At 36.7% G+C, this 21379-nt stretch overlaps 1 protein-coding gene across 2 annotated transcripts; it reads left to right on the plus strand.

The window, feature by feature from the left end:
• The first annotated feature begins 6338 nt into the window (after nucleotides 1–6338).
• On the plus strand, nucleotides 6339–20831 carry LOC126911393 (RING finger protein 17-like). Of its 2 annotated transcripts, XR_007705944.1 has the most exons (4): nucleotides 6339–6673; nucleotides 8556–8638; nucleotides 8845–10159; nucleotides 20618–20831. XR_007705944.1 is itself a non-coding variant. In XM_050698412.1 (3 exons), exons 1-3 carry the CDS (start codon nucleotides 6587–6589, stop codon nucleotides 10067–10069), a joined length of 1395 nt encoding a protein of 464 aa, XP_050554369.1. In that variant the 5' UTR covers nucleotides 6339–6586; the 3' UTR covers nucleotides 10070–11550. The 2 variants fall into 2 exon arrangements, 1 of the variants encoding a protein (XP_050554369.1); XM_050698412.1 differs by lacking the exon at nucleotides 20618–20831 and having other exon boundaries at nucleotides 8845–11550.
• The last annotated feature ends 548 nt before the right edge of the window (nucleotides 20832–21379 follow it).

A 21379-nucleotide genomic window follows, 5' to 3' on the forward strand; every position in this document is an offset into this window, starting at 1 on the left:
TCTGGAATTGTGCCCAGTATATGGCAATAGGCTCACCCTCTATTACATGGGACTTATAACACAAATGGCGAAAAGTGGGTGTACATTGTATAGCGGCATTACATGTCGTAATGTACACCTCTTTCTACCCCTTCTGGGATAAAAGACGTTGCGTCATTCTACAGTTATGATATCGTAAAGAAATGCGTGGGAACACCACTCTTTCACTGTAGGTTGTCACTTCATATTATCTGTATTTGTGATATGACACTTAAACTTTTGAAATACACCCACATTTAAATCAACTTTAAAAGATTGTCTGCAAACAAATGTAAGTTTGTCCAAATAACTCTCAACAAATACTTAATCTCAGAACTGAAACGTACACTTAAAATAATACACACTCAAACATTTTATTGAAATTCTTGGTAGTATTTCTCATTTGTCTTATTCAATATTATTTACGAATTTATGTATTTTTTACAATTTTAACTGATATGAACTGCGAGTGCATAGATAGGGGTCAAACGAGCAGACTGGTCACAGTAACACCAGAAGAGTCACAGGTGCGTTGCCGGCCCTTTTAAAAAGGAGTGCGCTCTTTTCTTGAAGGTTTGAAGGTCGTATCGGTTCGGAAATACCGCCGATGACAGCAAAATGTATACGTGTATAAGTGACAAATTCACAGCAAATTGGTGAAACATGTAATGCATAAAATCTAGTAAATAAGTCATTGGTGTATCTTTAACGTGGTGGTCACCGGTTACCGACACAGTTTTCTATTGGCAGTCAAAGACTTAAATAAAGAAATAAAATCCCTGTAACTCTCCATACCTTTTCCTAATCCACAAATTGATCTCTGTAGCTGCGATTTCTATAGATAGGTGCGAGGCCCGCCCCCGCACTGTTTTCCACCGAGACAGAATAAACGTTGTGCCTGACTTACAAAGAATTGCACTAACAGGGCACAGAGGAATTACTGTCACATTCTTTGATACTGGTTTGGAAAATTCGACAGTACTAAAAACATATAATTTCAAGGTAACTAAAAGATAACGTAATTATGGTTTTCACTGCGGACAGAAAACTGTTCAAGGTTAAATTGATGATGATGATGATGATAATTGAAGAGATAGGGTTATGTTACCCCCAAAAAATTAGACCGCAGGCCCAATTATCCTCCGGAGCTGCGGACATAGTAACAGATTGCCCGGGCTTCGGCTCCAAGCTGTCCATGCTAAAAAGAAGGCCCAATTGCCCCCTTCTCAATCTTTCCAATCACCGATTCACTTGTAACGCCTCTGGTGGTACGACTGTCCATGAACGGCAGCGATTGCTTACCATCAGGTAAACCATCAGCCATTACCATCAGGCGTCCTGGTGAAATGTTTTCACCAGGACGCCATAGCGGCGCAACCATTCAGGCCATCATCCACTAGAATCGCCAAAATGGACCTTGAAGAAATAGCACTGGCAGTTTTACTGGCAGCTGAGTGAATGACAAGCCATACAGCGCTGATACTTCTCTATCAAACTCGAAACAACCACATTATACTCTCAAGTCTCCATCACCAAAAAAATCTTTCTTTGTTTCATTTTATTTTCCATGACACATGAACGAATGTCGCCGTAATAAAGGAAAACATAAGCACCTCTTCCACACCGGCCGCTCTGTAACTGGCATCGTTAAGTAAACGGTAACTCGACAAGCAATAACCTAAAATAGATTGCTACTCCATTCCTTTTTCCATTTGCAATTGTCGGCTATTTCGAATAATCAGCCCGGTTCGGTAAGGTAGGGGACAAGGTGAATCAATAAGATATTGTTTTTATGTTAGCATTGTCTGTTTGAATAGAATTCTTAGCTACATGTTGGTTTTCTTGTAGTGGTTGGTTTTTAATCAATGGTATTTTTCCAAGAAGTTTTCGTAAGAATTTTAATCTATGTCTATACTTACTTAATATATATTATAGACTTAAAGAGTTTGTTTGAACGTGCTAATCTTCGGAACTACTGGTCCAATTTGTAAAAATATTTTTGTGTTGGATAGTCCATTTATCGCGGGAGGTTATGGGTTATAAAACACCATGCTACCATTAAAAGGAGCTAAACAGAGGTTTAGAGAGACTCTGTTTGGTCTGCAAGTGTTAGGACATATTTTGTCCTAAAATTATATCATTCGCTGAACATATTTTTATTTAGAAGTCTAGTTATTGAGCTAACCTCTTCACGCCCCAGCCGTGCCTCCGGGCGTCGGGGATCGCGCGACGATCTCCGGCCACCTTGCGGGTCTGCGGACGACGAGCAAGGGTAGGAGAACCCGTGCGTGCGGCGCGTCGCGTTTTATTTAACAGTTATTTATTGAGCTGGGATATAGACTACTTTTTTCAAAGATCTATATAGAAATTTACTTTTTTCCTTTCACCAGGTAAGCAAATCCTGCAGCAATAGTAAACAATAATAGTACTTCATATATTACTCTTTCTACAGAACGAGTTAGTACTTTAAAGTCCACGCTCACGCTTAAAATGAAGACCAAAAACAGGACTGCATACCACATTTTCCTAATACCTATTTCAAAAGCGTATGACAGACTCACATCACATTAACAGCCTATAAGTGGCCATTGCTGACCAAAGGCCTCATCTCACACGGAGAAGGTTTGAGCATTAATCACCACGCTTACTCAATGCGGGCTCAAAAGCGTGTCATTTTTCTAATATTATAGATGCAAAAGTTTGTGAGTTTATGTGTATGTTTGTTACTTAATCACGTCAAAACGGCTGAAGGGATCGGGATGAAGTTTGAAACAGGGGTAGATTAAAGTGTGGAAAAACATATAGGTTACTTTTGTACCCCAGGAACGCGCATGAGGCCGCCAACTGAAACTAGTAGCATTATACAATCCCTGAGGCATTTCTCTATAAACATAAAACTTTGTATCATTAAGAGAACATTGTTTCAAACTACAATATTCAACCTAATTATCTATTCATTAAGTATTAGTCTTAATTAGCGCATACCACGCTGTTTGGTACAAAACATTGGCTAATGTGAGCGCTTTGTTATAGAAATACAAACACTATCATAGTTACGTGATGCGTCTACAAATATTGTTGAATTTAACGATGTTGGTAGCTTAATCTGGTTTAGAATACATATATAAATAATTAGCCCTTTTAAAAACTTATGTATGTAGTTTAACCGAAACATGTTATACCAATATTATGTAATGTCTCATATTAAAAGATTAAAAAAGTACCATACAAAAAAAATGTATTGTAAAGTTTACTTTTACAGAACTAACATACAATACTTTATAGATAACTAGCTATTGCACTCCTATTATTAATTTCATTATTACAAACAGACATTCCAATTTTATTTATTAATCTAAACTAGATTCCAACTCGAGAATATACGAAATTACTCGAGAAATATCCAAATTCCATGCGGCTGAAATCGTAAGTAAAAAGTTAGTGAACAATTTAATCGCTCAGCTCATCGCTCCGCCTATCACGAAATACAGCTCTTATCGACTGAATGCCTCCCGAGCAATGTCAAAACTGGTAACGCTTACGTGTTCGCTTTTAGGATTTGTTTTAAGGACGGAGCGTTTGGTACACATGGCTACCCAAAACCAATGTAAACTGACCGTTGAATATGAGAAAAGATGATGCAAAGAGAGATCTGATAAACTGGTTTTGTATAGTTTAATGTGTCGTCGTGTGTTCTATTCTATAGACAATGTGACAAACATGAATCGGCTTCTGTTTTTCAACATATCACTACATCGTATAACAACAAATCGCTTTCTCTGAGCATGTCCCTTTGTATGCTTAAATCTTTAAAACTACGCAACGGATTTTGATGCATTCTTTGTGAATAAGAGATCTGCTCATGAAGTTTAACGTATCTGTGTCCCATTTCTTTCCTACGGGATGTATCCGATTTAACTTGCAGGTATGTGATTGCGGTGGAATGTGGCGGAGCGGAACAATATTTCTCATATTTTTCAAGAGACATGGCTCTACAAAGCCGTAGTCTATGTAATGCATGACACATGTCGCACTTCCTTGATCTACTTCAACCACTCGCCCTCTATAGGGCCCTTCATCAGCGTGTAGTACTACGCATGGTTGTCCTGCCTTCCATTCTGTAAACATTGCTTTTGGGTCAGGGCCTTCAAAACCTGCATTCAATATTGCAGTTATTGATTTTTGTATATAGTCCCGTACGTTTTTTAGATCAATGTCATATACGAAAACTATACCCTCGTCGTCTATATGTCTATAATAAGAAAAAATCTATATATATAAAAGAAAGTCGTGTTAGTTACACCACTTATAACTCAAGAACGGCAGAACAAATTTGGCTGAAAATTGGTAGGGAGGTAGCTTAGAGCCAGGAGATGGACATAGGATACTTTTTATCCCGTTCGACAGCGTTCCCGTGTGACTTGACATGAAACGTCAGTCACTATAAAACGTGGTATAACAAAAAAGAATCAGACTTGACGTAAAATGACAGCTATGTAATGACGTATGGATGACAATTTGATATTTGTAAGAAATCAATATTAAAACTATTTCTATTAAATAAATAATTAACAAGTGTACTAAAATACAGAAATAATAATGAATGATTAATGTAGTTATTATTTTTTTTTTTTGTATTTTTTCCAAAAAAAAACACAATCTGCTTATTTATTGTCATTAAGGCGGAACAAAGTTGTTACCGGGGCTCCGGCTCAAAGCAGGAGAAGGAACGGGGTGGTTTTTAGTCAGTAAGAGTCGGACACTACCCTCCCGCGTCACCCAAGTCGGGAGAAGTCATTGGATGATTAAAAAAAAGCGGAATAAAGTTCGCCGGGTCAGCTAGTATAAAATAAAGATAAAGATCACCTTATGATTGATGGCGGAGCGGAACAATATTTCTCATATTTTTCAAAAGACATGTTTCAAAACCGTAGTCTATGTAATGCATGACACATGTCGCACTTCCTTGGTCTACTACAACCATTCGTCCTCGTCCTTCAATCCGATATGCACATGTTGACTAATTTATACCTAATGTGTACTTCGCGAGGCTGTGGCGGGAATATATTGGTTAAATTAGCACTTACTGTACTATTCAAGAAAATATCGTGTTTACAAGTGCTGCAGGTACCCAATCTCCACTTGAATATCTTACATCTACCAACGGCACTGTACCTTCGTAACCCAAAATGTTAACTTTGAAAATTGCTTTACGCTTCAACAGTTCAATGCAATGTTGTGCTACAACATTTATATATTTATCGCGGTTCAAATGTATGCCAAACAATTTGGCAGAGAAATTGGCAGGAGGATGCTTGAGCCACTTTGTACTAAGTTCTCGAATGTCAGCTACAGGGATTACATCAGTGTCACCATGATCTACATACCTAATTCTAACGAGTCCTTTTGTTTTGTTATATTGCAGAATCGATGCGCGGTACCAATTATAGTTTTCTGGGCAACGACAACTACAACGGCAATGTATTAATACTACTAAGATTATCTAAAAGGCACATACATTCATTACCATAATATGTCTAAATTGTTCTTAAACTATATTTTTCTAAAATAAATGACTATGATTAAATTATTTACAACTTAAAAATACTAAAAAAGAAATAAAAAGTAACTTAAAACTAAAATAAAAATATAAAGGTAAAAAATATATAAAAATAAGGCACATAAATTAATTACCATAATATTTTGGGTACGTAGGAAACTTGCCAGTAGTTGTAGAGTTTTCAATATTTCAACCGTTTTTATATTCATCCCTTACTACTAATAACTAGGACTAATTTATTATTTACAACTTAAAATTACCTACAAAAGAAATAAAAAGTAACTTAAAGCTAAAATAAAATAAAAAAAACAATAAGTGCCTTTAACTTCTTTTGAACATCTACTAAGTAATCATTTACCCACAAAGACTCGTACCTCAGTTCTATTGGTAGAACACCGTTCACTTCATCACCTAGCACTCTGACATAGCATTCTTTGTGAATAATAGATTTGTGGATAAAGTTTAACCTTTTTTTGCTAAGTTTTTGCTAATCTTAGGAACACAATTGACCCACCCATAAACCCAACGTCTTATGAGCAGTAAAAATATCGCGAAACAATTAAAAATATACCACGCTTTGTACACAAACTAGTGGGTCAATTGTGTTTCAAAGGATTACCCGAAGTTACTAAAATACTTTTGAATACTCTAAGTAGAACCCTTTGTTAGATAAAATAAAAGACAAAGTAGAACTCTTCATAATTAGAACAAAACTATTATTTTTTTTTGAACAAAAGTATCGAAGTCATATTCTATACCTCCCATAAAATATTGTGCCCTGTTAATAAGTCCCGTTTGTGTATTGTATTTACACATTTCCAAAACGTGGTATTTTTCTTTGTTCGCCTATATAAGAGTCGTTACAAGCTGAGCAAAGTCAGTCTGTGAGACAATCGCGACCGAGGTACACGTAGCCGAAGCTCTGTCGGAGACACTGCACCGTAACACTGACGTGATTACTCCAGTACTAACTTACACGCACGCATCCAGAACAACTAATTGAAAGAAATGGCAGACCAACAAAGGAACGATGAAGATCTACTCGCCAACTACTTGGGGCTGCTGGATCTCACCGAGCTTGAGGAAGCTCAAATCGTAAGTAACAAATATAATTTTACTATTTCGTCAAAACTTAGCGTTTCACAATTCAAGATTTTTTTACTGTGTAGTCAAAACACTTAATGTACTAAAACATATTTAATTATATTATAACTATCTGTTGCCCGCGGCTCCGCCCGCATTTTGGGTCGCTTTTCGCATAACCATATATATCAAACTTAAAATTATAACAAACAGAACAGACTAGGTATTAAGCCACTCCTAAATTGATACTGAGCGTGTGAGGTGAACAAAATCTCAATAAATAGTGATGAGTTACCGCATTGCTACGTCTTTTTAGTTTTAAACTAAAGCCAAAACAATCAATCAATCAATTTCAATTGTTTACAACACAACCAACGACCGACAAGCAAACCAACAAATAGAACCGAATCAATTGATCAATTTATTCAGAATCTTGATATCGCGATCTAGGTTGATGACGTATTTGAACAACGCCATCTATCGAGCTCAGTGTTCAACACTTCAACCGCGTCCGCGCACAGTGTTAGTTGTTATTTTGTTACCTCTTTATAAATTTTAATATTGAGATATATACATATATTTTTGTGACTAATAAGATAATAGATATAATAATATAATAGACATAAAGTTGTAGTGTGTAGAAGTTTTGAAGCAGTGCTTGAAGTAAATTTTCAATTGGCCATAACTTCTTTTTCCCTTAACCGATTTTGACGAAACAAAATTTGACAATGCTCCTATGTGAAATAAATCCAACTGTAATTTCGAAGTTGTAACGTACCAGACAGACAGAGAGACAGACAAATATTCCAAAATATGTTTTTTTTGGTTCCATGACTCTTCTTTAGTTGCCTCCTATCAGTTTTTTGGAAAAATATTATTTTAATGTACAGACATTCGATTTTTACTGTCTTATTATATGTATTGATTCATTGCACGCCGCGATCACACGATCTCTAGACATAGTCCAGTCTAAGTTCGATAGATGGCGCTGTTATAATATTTTACTTTGGAAAGACATACATACATATCGTCACGCCTTTAATCCCCGAAGGGGTAGGCAGAGGTGCACATTATGACACGTAATGCCACTGTGTACACCCACTTTTCACAATTTATGTTGTAAGTCCCATGTAATAGGTGGTGAGCCTATTGCCATATACCGGGCACATTTCCAGACTCCGTGCTACTACTGAGAAACTTTCGAAAAACCGAAAAAAGCCCAGCAATACTTCGCCCGACCCGGGAATCGAACCCGAGACCCCTTGACCGGCAGTCGTACTTGCGACCACTCGGCCAACGAGGCAGGCTTATTTTTATTCATTTACCTAATATTTTTTATAAGGAATTAACTGATTACGATGAAACGAAAAAACTTAACGTTACTTCAATTTACACACATATTGTTGTGTATAAAAGTTACGTGAATTTGTGAGACCGAGCTCAAATAACTATCATAAACATTTTGCTTCTGATACACTTTAAATTCAAATATCTTTTGATAGACTGATCGGATTGCAATGAAACAAAAACTAAATGTTACTTGAAGTTACGTTCAATCATTGTATATAAAAGTTCTCATCTTCATTGCTTTCGTACATTTTACGTGATGCCCGAACAAATAAACAGACAAACAAACACAAATTCTAAAGATGCTGTTTATGGGTTCTGTTGGTTGTCGTTTAACACCCTGGCTATTATTTTTTTTATATCGATGTACAAAAGCGACTTTTCTACAGTTTCCTTTATTATATGTATAGATCAAATTGCACGTTATATAAGCTCCCTGTATTAACCCCAAAAATATATATGTATAATGCAATTCTGAGGGCTTCGTTTCAGTTGATATTACTTGACATAAAGATGAAATTAATAAATAAATGTATTTTGTGTCCAGGTTCCAACTGATAATAATCCTTCCTTCGCCATGGATTGGCTGCCTCCAAAACTAGTTTCCAAGCAATTTACAGCACATGTAGCGTAAGTATAGAATATGTCGAGGCCAAACATACCACTTGCTTTTTGAACAAGATTAATCATTCGTTTGCAATTTTACACATCAAGCATGTATTACTAAAAATGAAAGGTTGTAAATAGTCATGGCTTTGTTTATTTAAACCTTGGTCATAGCTAATTGATAGTCATAAAGTGTATGTACTTAATCTTTATATTTTTTCTCATTACAGACATATAGACGACGAGGGTATAGTTTCCTTATATGACATTGATCTAAAAAACGTACGGGAACATATACGAAAATCAATAACCGCAATATTGAATGCAGGTTTTGAAGGCCCTGACCCAAAAGCAATGTTTACAGAATGGAAGGCAGGACAACCATGCGTAGTACTACACGTTGATGAAGGGCCCTATAGAGGGCGAGTGGTTGAAGTAGATCAAGGAAGTGCGACATGTCTCATGCATTACATAGACTACGGCTATGTAGAGCCATGTCTCTTGAAAAATATGAGAAATATTGTTCCGCTCCGCCACGTTCCACCGCAATCATATACCTGCAAGTTAAATCGGATACGTCCCGTAGGAAAGAAATGGGACACAGATACGTTAGACTTCATGCGCAGATCTCTTATTCACAAAGAATGCTATGTCAGAGTGCCAGGTGATGAAGTGAACGGCGTTCTACCAATAGAACTGAGGTACGAGTCTTTGTGGGTAAATGATTACTTAGTAGATGTTCAAAGGGCTGAATATGAAGATAGTTGGAAGATTGACAACTCTACAACTACTGGCAACTTTCCTACGTACCCCAAATTTTATGGTAATGAATTTATGTGCTTTATAGATTATCTTAGTAGTATTAACACATTGCCACTGAAGATTCTATTTAAAGATGAAGCTGTCGCAGAGCTTTATAATGATATGTCCTTTGATATCCAGTATGAAGTTGTGAATATGTCACCGCTGGATGGAATATTTGAGAATAAAGCGTGTGTTGCACTATGCCCAGAGAACTATAATTGGTACCGGGCATCGATTCTGCAATATAACAAAACGAAAGGACTCGTTAGAATTAGGTATGTAGATCATGGTGACACTGATGTAATCCCTGTAGCTGACATTCGAGAACTTAGTACAAAGTGGCTCAAGCATCCTCCTACCAATTTCTCTGCCAAATTGTTTGGCATACATTTGAACCGCGATAAATATATAAATGTTGTAGCACAACAGTGCATTGAACATTTGCAGTGTAGAGTACTTTTAATAGTTAATATTTTGGGTTACGAAGGTACAGTGCCGTTGGTAGATGTAAGATATTCAAGTGGAGATTGGGTACCTGCAGCACTTGTAAAACAAGATATTTTCTTGAATCGCACAGTAAGTGTCGTGAGGCATACGTCATTACTCAAGAATAACTTTGCTCTCACTCGTGTTGTAAAAGGATTATTTTAATTTAACCAATATTTTCCCGCCACAGCCTCGCGAAGTACCCATTAGGTATAACTTAGTCAACATATTATACAAATTGTGACGGTCCATCAGGTACCCCTAAAAATATAAACAAAAATATCTCAATATTTGTAACTGTCAACCTTCCAATGAGCTACATGTTAGGCCATTCATCTTATATTTTATCAGAAACAGACTTATAGGATAACTAATGGGCAATTGAGTTGTAACTTGTTAAATTACCTTAAGGGTGAAGACCATTGGGCGCACAACAAAATACAAAACGCCACATCTGGTTGCAATCATGCTGACCTACGAAAGGTTCCTAGACACATTTAGGATATTGCACAAAAAGCGAGGAGATGTTACAAATGTTATGGAACCGATAGGGCACTTACTCTTGGACTACGGAGACGGACGGTTGTCTAGGATAGACTAAAATTTCCGGAGCTGCGGACAACGTAACAGGTTACCGGGGCTCCGGCTCGAAGCGGGAGAAGGAACGGGGTGGTTTTTAGTCAGTAAGAGTCTGACACTCCTTCCCGCCTCACCCAAGGCGGGAGAAGTCATTGGATGATTTTCCCCCCTCAAAAAAATAAAATAGACTAGAATTGGTTCCTTAGAACCCAGTTGTCCTAAGTAAATTCAGTGTGTAGTGTGGAAGTTTGGTGAGTAGCAGTGTGAAAGCAGCGAACGGGTATGTGAATGGGGTTTTATTATAGGCTAAGGTTTTATCCCATCTCTGCCTCTATTCCTTTTAACTGGAGTCGGAACAATACTTTCTACTGTACTAACTTTTTGTACGTGCACTTCTGGGATTTGCTTTAAATGCTTATGCGAGTGCGAGAAGGACTGTAGGATGGATATACATGTCTCGTCTTAACCAATCATCGCTATTGCGGCATGTACCTATCTAAACTCTTCGACGACATATACTATGGTGGGCGAGGCACACGTTTTAGATATGGGGTTCGCGTTGAGGAGGTACATACGCAAGACCAACAGTTGTTTGTATTATTCCTTTGCATGTCCGGAGTGTGCTCCTGCGAGTGCACTGCCTTCATCCTTTCTGTGTCCCATTTCATCCTTTGTATTTGCTTTTGGTAGAACACATAAATAACATAACGAACAAGTTATTATGTTATTTATTAGGAATTCATTAAATATCCCGTGAACAGAATTGAGCGCATGGAGGGACATTAAACAGGATCACAACTGCCCGTGGAGTAGGCCTACTGGGGAAACCACGTTAAAAAAAACGCGCTAAGTACACTACCTCATAGGTGGCGTGGAAACGTGTGCATATTATGTCGACAACAACTTTTATAACTATTTGAATCGTTATATGTCAGAAACGGTGGCTCGTAAGGAAAAAAGTATTGATACATTTTTTATAGATAATTTTATGATCTACAATTTTTGTCGGAGGTACTTTTATGATAAAACTTACCGTTTTGCTGAAAATCGCGAAAAACTTATTTCTTTTTCTACCTTTGACCTTGAATTAATTTTTTCCTTAGAGTGGAATGATGGGGAACTTAAAACCAAACGTCGACCCATTAAATGTAAAAAAAAAAAACTTCTAGACATTGTTTATAATTATGTTTCGAACAACTTCACAGAAATTCAGCTTGTTGGGACTTTATGTAACTTCGAATGTCTAAATTGACCAGACTATCAGTTGTTGATTGAAGTTATTTTCTATAATAAATACTATTTAAAAACCTTCATATTGTACTTTTTATTATATGTACGAAGTGGCTCAAGCATCCTCCTACCAATTTATCTGCCAAATTGTTTGGCATGCATTTGAACCGCGAAAAATATATAAATGTTGTAGCACAACATTGCATTAAACTGTTTAAGTATTTAGTATAACTTAGTCAACATGTGCATATCGGATTGATGGACGAGGACGAGTGGTTGAAGTAGATCAAGGAAGTGCGACATGTGTCATGCATTACATAGACTACGGCTATGTAGAGCCATGTCTCTTGAAAAACATGAGAAATATTGTTCCGCTCCGCCACATTCCACCGCAATCATATACCTGCAAGTTAAATCGGATACGTCCCGTAGGAAAGAAATGGGACACAGATACGTTAGACTTCATGCGCAGATCTCTTATTCACAAAGAATGCTATGTCAGAGTGCCAGGTGATGAAGTGAACGGCGTTCTACCAATAGAACTGAGGTACGAGTCTTTGTGGGTAAATGATTACTTAGTAGATGTTCAAAGGGCTGAATATAAAAATAGTTGGAAGATTGAAAACTCTACAACTTCTGGCAACTTTTCTACGTACCCAAAATATTATGGTAATGAATTTACGTGCTTTATAGATTATCTTAGTGATATTAACACATTGCCACTGCAGATTGTATTTAAAGACTAGCTTTTGCCCGCGACTTCGTTCGCGTGGAATAGTGACTTCCGGCAAATTTTTGGTTTTAACCACATAGTTCCCGATCTCGCGGGATCTCTTTAAAAATGAGATGTGGAAGATATTCCAGGGAACTCTTCAAAAATCAACATAATGAGCTCTGCGTTTGAATTTAATAGATGTATACTCACTTAGGGCATTGAAAAAATAGTTTAAAAACGGACTTAAACTAACTTAAAACTAAAGAAAGCTACGAATTACGAATTAGAAAAAAGGTATGCCTTTTTACTATTTATTTACTTTTTTCGATGAATTAAAACAATAACATGAACCGAAGTCGTGTAACGATCGACATAGAATTATCTATACTCCGTTAGAGCATTTTCTTTGTACTAAATGTTTTATTATATTGATATTATTTTTTTCATACCTTTTTACTATTTATTTACTTTTTTTCGATAAATTAAAACAATAACATGAACCGAAGTCGTGTAACGATCGACATAGAATTATTTATAAATAATTTATTTCTTATTTTTATTTTTTGATTTTTGAAATAAAAATATGTATATCTATGTCCTTTCTAAGGTTCTAAACTATATCTGTACCAAATTTCAACCAAATCCGTCAAATAGTTGCGGAGATTAATGGTATAAGCATAGAATGTTCGATGTGATTCTTTAATTTGACATAACTTTTTTATTTATGAACCGATTGACATGAAACAAACACTAAATGTAAATTTAAGCATCCCACAATATATTCGTGAAAACCGCATCCAACTCGGATCAGCCGTTTCTGAGATTAGCGCGCACAGACGAACAGACAAACAGACAAACAGACAAACAGACAAACAGACAAAAAAAAAGTTAATTACATTTTTGGGTTCGACATCGACATAACAATAACCCCTGCTATTTTTTTTATTTTTATTTTCAACTAGCTTTTGCCCGCGACTTCGTTCGCGTGGAATAGTGACTTCCGGCAAATTTTTGGTTTTAACCACATAGTTCCCGATCTCGCGGGATCTCTTCAAAAATGAGATGTGGAAGATATTCCAGGGAACTCTTCAAAAATCAACATAATGAGCTCTGCGTTTGAATTTAATAGATGTATACTCACTTAGGGCATTGAAAAAATAGTTTAAAAACGGACTTAAACTAACTTAAAACTAAAGAAAGCTACGAATTACGAATTTATAACAATTAAAAAAGAAACTATATTACAACCTATCCTCTATGCTATAATAACCAAGCTTAAACTAAATAATTTAAAAGAAACGACTTAAATCTAATCTAATTAATTTATAAATTAGACTTACAATTTTATTAAAAAAACTAACTACAGTAACTACTAATAATCGATATCAAACTAAACCTACGTTAAATAGTTTAACCAAAAAACCAGGAAAACCCAACAAATAAACTTATTAATTGACAAATACAACGAAACCAATTTAGAATATACGAAACAGCAGGACCACTACAGACAAATAATCATACGACTGATAATACACTTTTTCTACGATAGTACCGAAGCGCTCGGCCGATACCCAAACAAATGAATGTAACGAAACCATAGCGCGATCTATTTCGATCCCAACGCCATCTATCGAGGATAAAGACAACTTGGATTATTTATTTATACTCCGTTCGGGCATTTTCTTTGTACTAAAAGTTTAATTATATTGATATTATTTTTTTCATACCTTTTTACTATTTATTTACTTTTTTTCGATGAATTAAAACAATAACATGAACCGAAGTCGTGTAACGATCGACATAGAATTATCTATACTCCGTTAGAGCATTTTCTTTGTACTAAATGTTTTATTATATTGATATTATTTTTTTCATACCTTTTTACTATTTATTTACTTTTTTTCGATAAATTAAAACAATAACATGAACCGAAGTCGTGTAACGATCGACATAGAATTATTTATAAATAATTTATTTCTTATTTTTATTTTTTGATTTTTGAAATAAAAAATATATCTATGTCCTTTCTAAGGTTCTAAACTATATCTGTACCAAATTTCAACCAAATCCGTCAAATAGTTGCGGAGATTAATGGTATAAGCATAGAATGTTCGACGTGATTCTTTAATTTGACATAACTTTTTTATTTATGAACCGATTGACATGAAACAAACACTAAATGTAAATTTAAGCATCCCACAATATATTCGTGAAAACCGCATCCAACTCGGATCAGCCGTTTCTGAGATTAGCGCGCACAGACGAACAGACAAACAGACAAACAGACAAACAGACAAACAGACAAACAGACAAAAAAAAGTTAATTACATTTTTGGGTTCGACATCGACATAACAATAACCCCTGCTATTTTTTTTATTTTTATTTTCAATGTACAGACAGCACTTTTCTACGATTTTATTATATGTATAGATGAAGCTGTCTCAGAGCTTTATATGGCTGCGCAACCCGAATGCCGCGTTGGATGGCGAGTTAGTCTGCTTGACGGCTCTGCTTAGACTAGCTAGCTTTACCTTGTATAATCTCGCCGCGCTTTTATATATGTAATTCTGTGCTTTCTTTAACTATCGTTTTTATCTATTTGTTCTCGCCGTTATAAATCTTTCACTCCTTCTAAGAACTATACTTGTGTTGTGTCGAACTCTTATGACTTCTGTGTAAGACATAAAACTTTATATTACTTCTACCGTGTGGGACTTTTACGGTCTATCTACCCCGGTAACCCGCAAGTCATTCTCCACAACCTACACTTTGATCTCCAATATGAAGTTGTGGATATGTCACCGCTGGATGAAATATTTGTAAATAAAGCGTGTGTTGCACTATGCCCAGAGAACTATAGTTGGTACCGGGCATCGATTCTGCAATATAACAAAACAAAAGGACTCGTTAGAATTAAGTATGTTGATCATGGTGACACTGATGTAATCCCTGTAGCTGACATTCGAGAACTTAGTACAAAGTGGCTCAAGCATCCTCCTGCCAATTTCTCTGCCAAATTGTTTGGCATGCATTTGAACCGCGATAAATATATAAATGTTGTAGCACAACATTGCATTGAACTGTTGAGGCGTAATAGCAATTTTCAAAGTTAATATTTTGGGTTACGAAGACCAACAGTTGCCGTTGGTAGATATAAGATTTGCAAGTGGAGATTGGGTACCTGCAGAAATTGTAAAACACGATATTTTCTTGAATCGCACAGTAAGTGTCGTGAGACATACTTCGTTACTCAAGAATAACTTTGCTCTCACTCGTGTTGTAAAAGGAAATTTCTAATTCATAATTTAACCAATATCTTCCCGCCACAGCCTCGCGAAGTACCCATTAGGTATAACTTAGTCATCATGTGCATATCGGATTGATGGACGAGGACGAGTGGTTGAAGTAAATCAAGAAAGTGCGACATGTGTCATGCATTACATAGACTACGGCTTTGTAGAGCCATGTCTCTTGAAAAATATGAGAAATATTGTTCCGCTCCGCCACATTCCACCGCAATCATATACCTGCAAGTTAAATCAAATATTTGAAAATAAAGCGTGTGTTGCCCAGACAACTATAATTGGTACCGCGCATCGATTCTGCAATTTAACAAAACGAAAGGACTCGTTAGAATTAGGTATGTAGATCATGGTGACACTGATGTAATCCCTGTAGCTGACATTCGAGAACTTAGTACAAAGTGGCTCAAGCATCCTCCTGCCAAATTGATTGCCATGCATTTGAACCGCGAAAAATATATAAATGTTGTAGCACAACATTGCATTGAACTGTTGAAGCGTAAAGCAATTTTCAAAGTTAACAATTTGGGTTACGAAGGTACAGTACCTGTAAGTTAAATCGGATACGTCCCGTACGAAAGAAATGGGACACAGATACGTTAAACTTCATGAGCAGATCTCTTATTCACAAAGAATGCTATGTCAGAGTGCTAGGTGATGAAGTGAACGGCGTTCTACCAATAGAACTGAGGTACGAGTCTTTGTGGGTAAATGATTACTTAGTAGATATTCAAAGGGCTGAATATAAAAACAGTTGGATGATTGAAAAGAACAAAGATGTAATAATCCAAGAAGATATTATAAGGTCAAAGAAAGATGAAAACTCTACAACTATTGGCAAGTTTCCTACGCACCAAAAATATTATGGCAATGAATTTATGTGCTTTATAGATTATCTTAGTGATATTAACACATTGCCACTGAAGATTATATTTAAAGATGAAGCTGTCGCAGAGCTTTATAATAATATGGCTGCGCAACCCGCATGCCGCGTTGGATGGCGAGTCAGTCTGCTTGACGCTTGTGCTTAGACTAGCTAGCTTTGCCTTGTATAATCTCGCCGCGCTTCAATATATGTAATTCTGTGCTTTCTGTAACTATCGCTTTTATCTATTTGTTCTCGCCGTTATAAATCTTTCACTCCTTCTAAGAACTATACTTGTGTTGTGTCGAACTCTTATGACTTCTGTGTAAGACATTAAACTTTATATTATTTCTACCGTGTGGGACTTTTACTGTCTATCTACCCCGGTAACCTGCAAGTCATTCTCCACAACCTACACTTTGATCTCCAATATGAAGTTGAGGATATGTCACCGCTGGATGGAATATTTGAGAATAAAGCGTGTGTTGCACTATGCCCAAAGAACTATAATTGGTACCGCGCATCGATTCTGCAATACAACAAAACAAAAGGACTCGTTAGAATTAGGTATGTTGATCATGGTGACACTGATGTAATCCCTGTAGCTGACATTCGAGAACTTAGTACAAAGTGGCTCAAGCATCCTCCTGCCAATTTCTCTGCCAAATTGTTTGGCATGCATTTGAACCGCGAAAAATATATAAATGTTGTAGCACAACATTGCATTGAACTGTTGAAGCGTAAAGCAATTTTCAAAGTTAATATTTTGGGTTACGAAGGTACAGTGCCGTTGGTAGATGTAAGATATTCAAGTGGAGATTGGGTACCTGCAGCACTTGTAAAACAAGATATTTTCTTGAATCGTACAGTAAGTGTCGTGAGACATACTTCGTTACTCAAGAATAACTTTGCTCTCACTCGTGTTGTAAAAGGATTTTTTTAATTTAACCAATATCTTCCCGCCACAGCCTCGCGAAGTACCCATTAGGTATAACTTAGTCATCTTGTACATATCGGATTGAAAGATGAGGACGAGTGGTTGAAGTAAATCAAGAAAGTGCGACATGTGTCATGCATTACATAGACTACGGCTTTGTAGAGCCATGTCTCTTGAAATACATGAGAAATATTGTTCCGCTCCGCCACGTTCCACCGCAATCATATACCTGCAAGTTAAATCGGATACATCCCGTAGGAAAGAAATGGGACACAGATACGTTAGACTTCATGCGCAGATCTCTTATTCACAAAGAATGCTATGTCAGAGTGCTAGGTGATGAAGTGAACGGCGTTCTACCAATAGAACTGAGGTACGAGTCTTTGTGGGTAAATGATTACTTAGTAGATGTTCAAAGGGCTGAATATAAAAATAGTTGGAAGATTGAAAACTCTACAACTTCTGGCAACTTTCCTACGTACCCAAAATATTATGGTAATGAATTTATGTGCTTTATAGATTATCTTAGTGATAACACATTGCCACTGCAGATTATATTTAAAGATCAAGCTGTCTCAGAGCTTTATAATGATACTAGCGGACCCGACAGACGTTGTCCTGTCTACACGTCTTTAATTTAAAAATTTTAAACTTTTTTAATAAGCTAAAACATTCTGGGCCTTTTTGATGAAAATTATTATTCAAATGTTATGACAATATCTAACGTCATTAATATTTGACACTGCGATGGTAGCGCCGTCTGTCGGATTCAATGTAAAACATTCCAAAATCAACAACTACTAATAAATTAAAAACTAATTAAAAAAACATTGTCCAGCGGACAAAATTGTGAATCTAAACCATTCTCAGATCCCCTTGAACACACACAAAAAAGTTCATCAAAATCGGTCCACTCGTTTAAGAGAAGTTCAGTGACATACACACGTACAGAAGAATTATATATATAAAGATGTCCTTTGATCTCCAGTATGAAGTTGAGGATGCGTCATCGATTCTGCAATATAACAAAACAAAAGGACTCGTTAGAATTAGGTATGTTGATCATGGTGACACTGATGTAATCCCTGTAGCTGACATTCGAGAACTTAGTACAAAGTGGCTCAAGCGTCCTCCTGCCAAATTGTTTAGCATGCATTTGAACCGCGAAAAATATATAAATGTTGTAGCAAAACATTGCATTAAACTGTTGAAGCGTAAAGCAATTTTCAAAGTTAATATTTTGGGTTACGAAGGTACAGTGCCGTTGGTAGATATGAGATTTGCAAGTGGAGATTGGGTACCTGCAGCACTTGTAAAACACGATATTTTCTTGAATCGTACAGTAAGTGTCGTGGGACATACTTCGTTACTCCAGAATAACTATGCACTCAGTCGTATTGTAAAAGGATTTTTTTAATTTAACCAATATTTTCCCGTCACAGCCTCGCGAAGTACCCATTAAGGGTCCATTCACACAGACCGGCTCGGAGAGCATCGGCGCGCATTTTTCTTTTCACACAGACCGGATCGTATACGCTTGGAGTCGGTCGCTTAGAGTCGCCAACTATGTCACATACACCGACTGGAAGCGGATGTGCTCGGAGCCGATCGGATGCGCGAGCAACAAAGACCACACAATCGGAGCCGATCGGCTGCTCGAACGCACAAACCGGATCGTATACGCTTGGAGTCGGTCGCAGCGGAGTCGCCAACTATTTCACATACACCGGCTGGAAGCGGATGCGCTCGGAGCCGATAGGCTGCACGAGCGAGAAAGAGCACGCGATCGGAGCCGATCAGCTCCGTTTATTATTTCACACCAAGCGCCGTCAAGCATTTTTAAACAAAAAATCAGTGCACATTAAAAAATAAACCTTAATACAAATATTTGAATCTCTATTTTCAACGTGATAAAATTTTACTTTCCTCTCCGAGCCGGTCTGTGTGAACGGGCCCTAAGTATAACTTAGTCATCACGTGCATATAGCATTGATGGACGAGGACGAGTGACTGAAGTAAATCTAGAAAGTGCGACATGTGTCATGCATTACATAGACTACTGCTTTGTAGAGCCATGTCTCATGAAAATGTTAAGAAACATAGTTCCGCTCCGCCACATTTCAAAAAAATGTGACACTTAAAACGTTAAACTTTCTACACCAATCTATTTATTATTCACAAAGAATGCTATGTCAGAGTGCCAGGTGATGAAGTGAACGGCGTTCTACCAATAGAACTGAGGTACGAGTCTTTGTGGGTAAATGATTACTTAGTAGATGTTCAAAGGGCTGAATATGAAGATAGTTGGAAGATTGACAACTCTACAACTACTGGCAACTTTCCTACGTACCCCAAATTTTATGGTAATGAATTTATGTGCATTATAGATTATCTTAGTAGTATTAACACATTGCCACTGAAGATTGTATTTAAAGATGAAGCTGTCGCAGAGCTTTATAATGATATGTCCTTTGATCTCCAGTATGAAGTTGAGGATATGTCACCGCTGGATGGAATATTTGAAAATAAAGCGTGTGTTGCACTACACCCAGAGGACTATAATTGGTACCGGGCATCGATTCTGCAATACAACAAAACGAAAGGACTCGTTAGAATTAGTTATGTAGATCATGGTGACACTGATGTAATCCCTGTAGCTGACATTCGAGAACTTAGTACAAAGTGGCTCAAGCATCCTCCTACCAATTTCTATGCCAAATTGTTTGGCATACATTTGAACCGCGATAAATATATAAATGTTGTAGCACAACATTGCATTGAACATTTGCAGTGTAGAGTACTTTTAATAGTTAACATTTTGGGTTACGAAGGTACAGTGCCGTTGGTAGATGTAAGATATTCAAGTGGAGATTGGGTACCTGCAGCACTTGTAAAACAAGATATTTTCTTGAATCGCACAGTAAGTGTCGTGAGGCATACGTCATTACTCAAGAATAACTTTGCTCTCACTCGTATTGTAAAAGGATTATTTTAATTTAGCCAATATTTTCCCGCACAGCCTCGCGAAGTATCCATTAACTATAACTTAGTCAACACAAACTACAAATTGTGACGGTCCATCAGGTACCCCTAAAAATATAAACAAAAGCATCTCAATATTTGTAACTGTCAACCTTCCAATGAGCTACATGTTAGGCCATTCATCTTATATTTTATCAGAAACAGACTTGGGATAACTAATGGGCAATTGAGTTGTAACTTGTTAAATTACCTTAAGGGTGAAGACCATTGGGCGCACAACAAAATACAAAACGCCACATCTGGTTGCAATCATGCTGACCTAAGGACATGACTTTACCGATCCCCATTAAGACAGTCGTCGGTGCAATAACAAGTCACGTTTTGCAAGCATAGCATTAATATTCTAGTAACTAAGTAATCTGATTTTGAACCGCTCTGTATTGATATAATGATTCATTAATAAATCGGACGTGAGAATAAACGTTTGTTTCCTTCTGCCACCTATCCTCATGGATACACTTCATGGCGACCCTGCTATATAAAAATAATAGCAGAAATGACAACCGAAAATTAAGACAAACGCAAGGAAGAAAAATTCTAAATTGAAGAAAGAAACAATTTAAATTCAAGAAAGAAGCACCAAAACAGAAGAAACAATCTTAATTCAAGAAAGAAGCATCAAGACAGAAGAAACAATCTTAATTCAAGAAAGAAGCATCAAGACAGAAGAAACAATCTTAATTCAAGAAAGAAGCACAAAAGAAAACATCAAGAGAGAAGATGGGAAAAACTTATTCAAAAGAAGAAACGGTAATAGCTCAAAATGCAAACGGTGAAGCCAATGCCAGCACCAGTCAAGAGATT

Source organism: Spodoptera frugiperda, chromosome 14, assembly GCF_023101765.2.
Source record: "Spodoptera frugiperda isolate SF20-4 chromosome 14, AGI-APGP_CSIRO_Sfru_2.0, whole genome shotgun sequence".
Taxonomy (NCBI): Eukaryota; Metazoa; Arthropoda; class Insecta; order Lepidoptera; family Noctuidae; genus Spodoptera; species Spodoptera frugiperda.

Excerpts from the sequence above, each read along its gene's own strand:
- LOC126911393 (XM_050698412.1), top strand. The coding sequence starts at position 6,587 with ATGGCAGACCAACAAAGGAACGATGAAGATCTACTCGCCAACTACTTG. Across the intron at positions 6,674-8,555 it reads AGCTTGAGGAAGCTCAAATC|GTTCCAACTGATAATAATCC; the intron begins GTAAGTAACAAA and ends TTTTGTGTCCAG. Across the intron at positions 8,639-8,844 it reads CAATTTACAGCACATGTAGC|ACATATAGACGACGAGGGTA; the intron begins GTAAGTATAGAA and ends TTCTCATTACAG.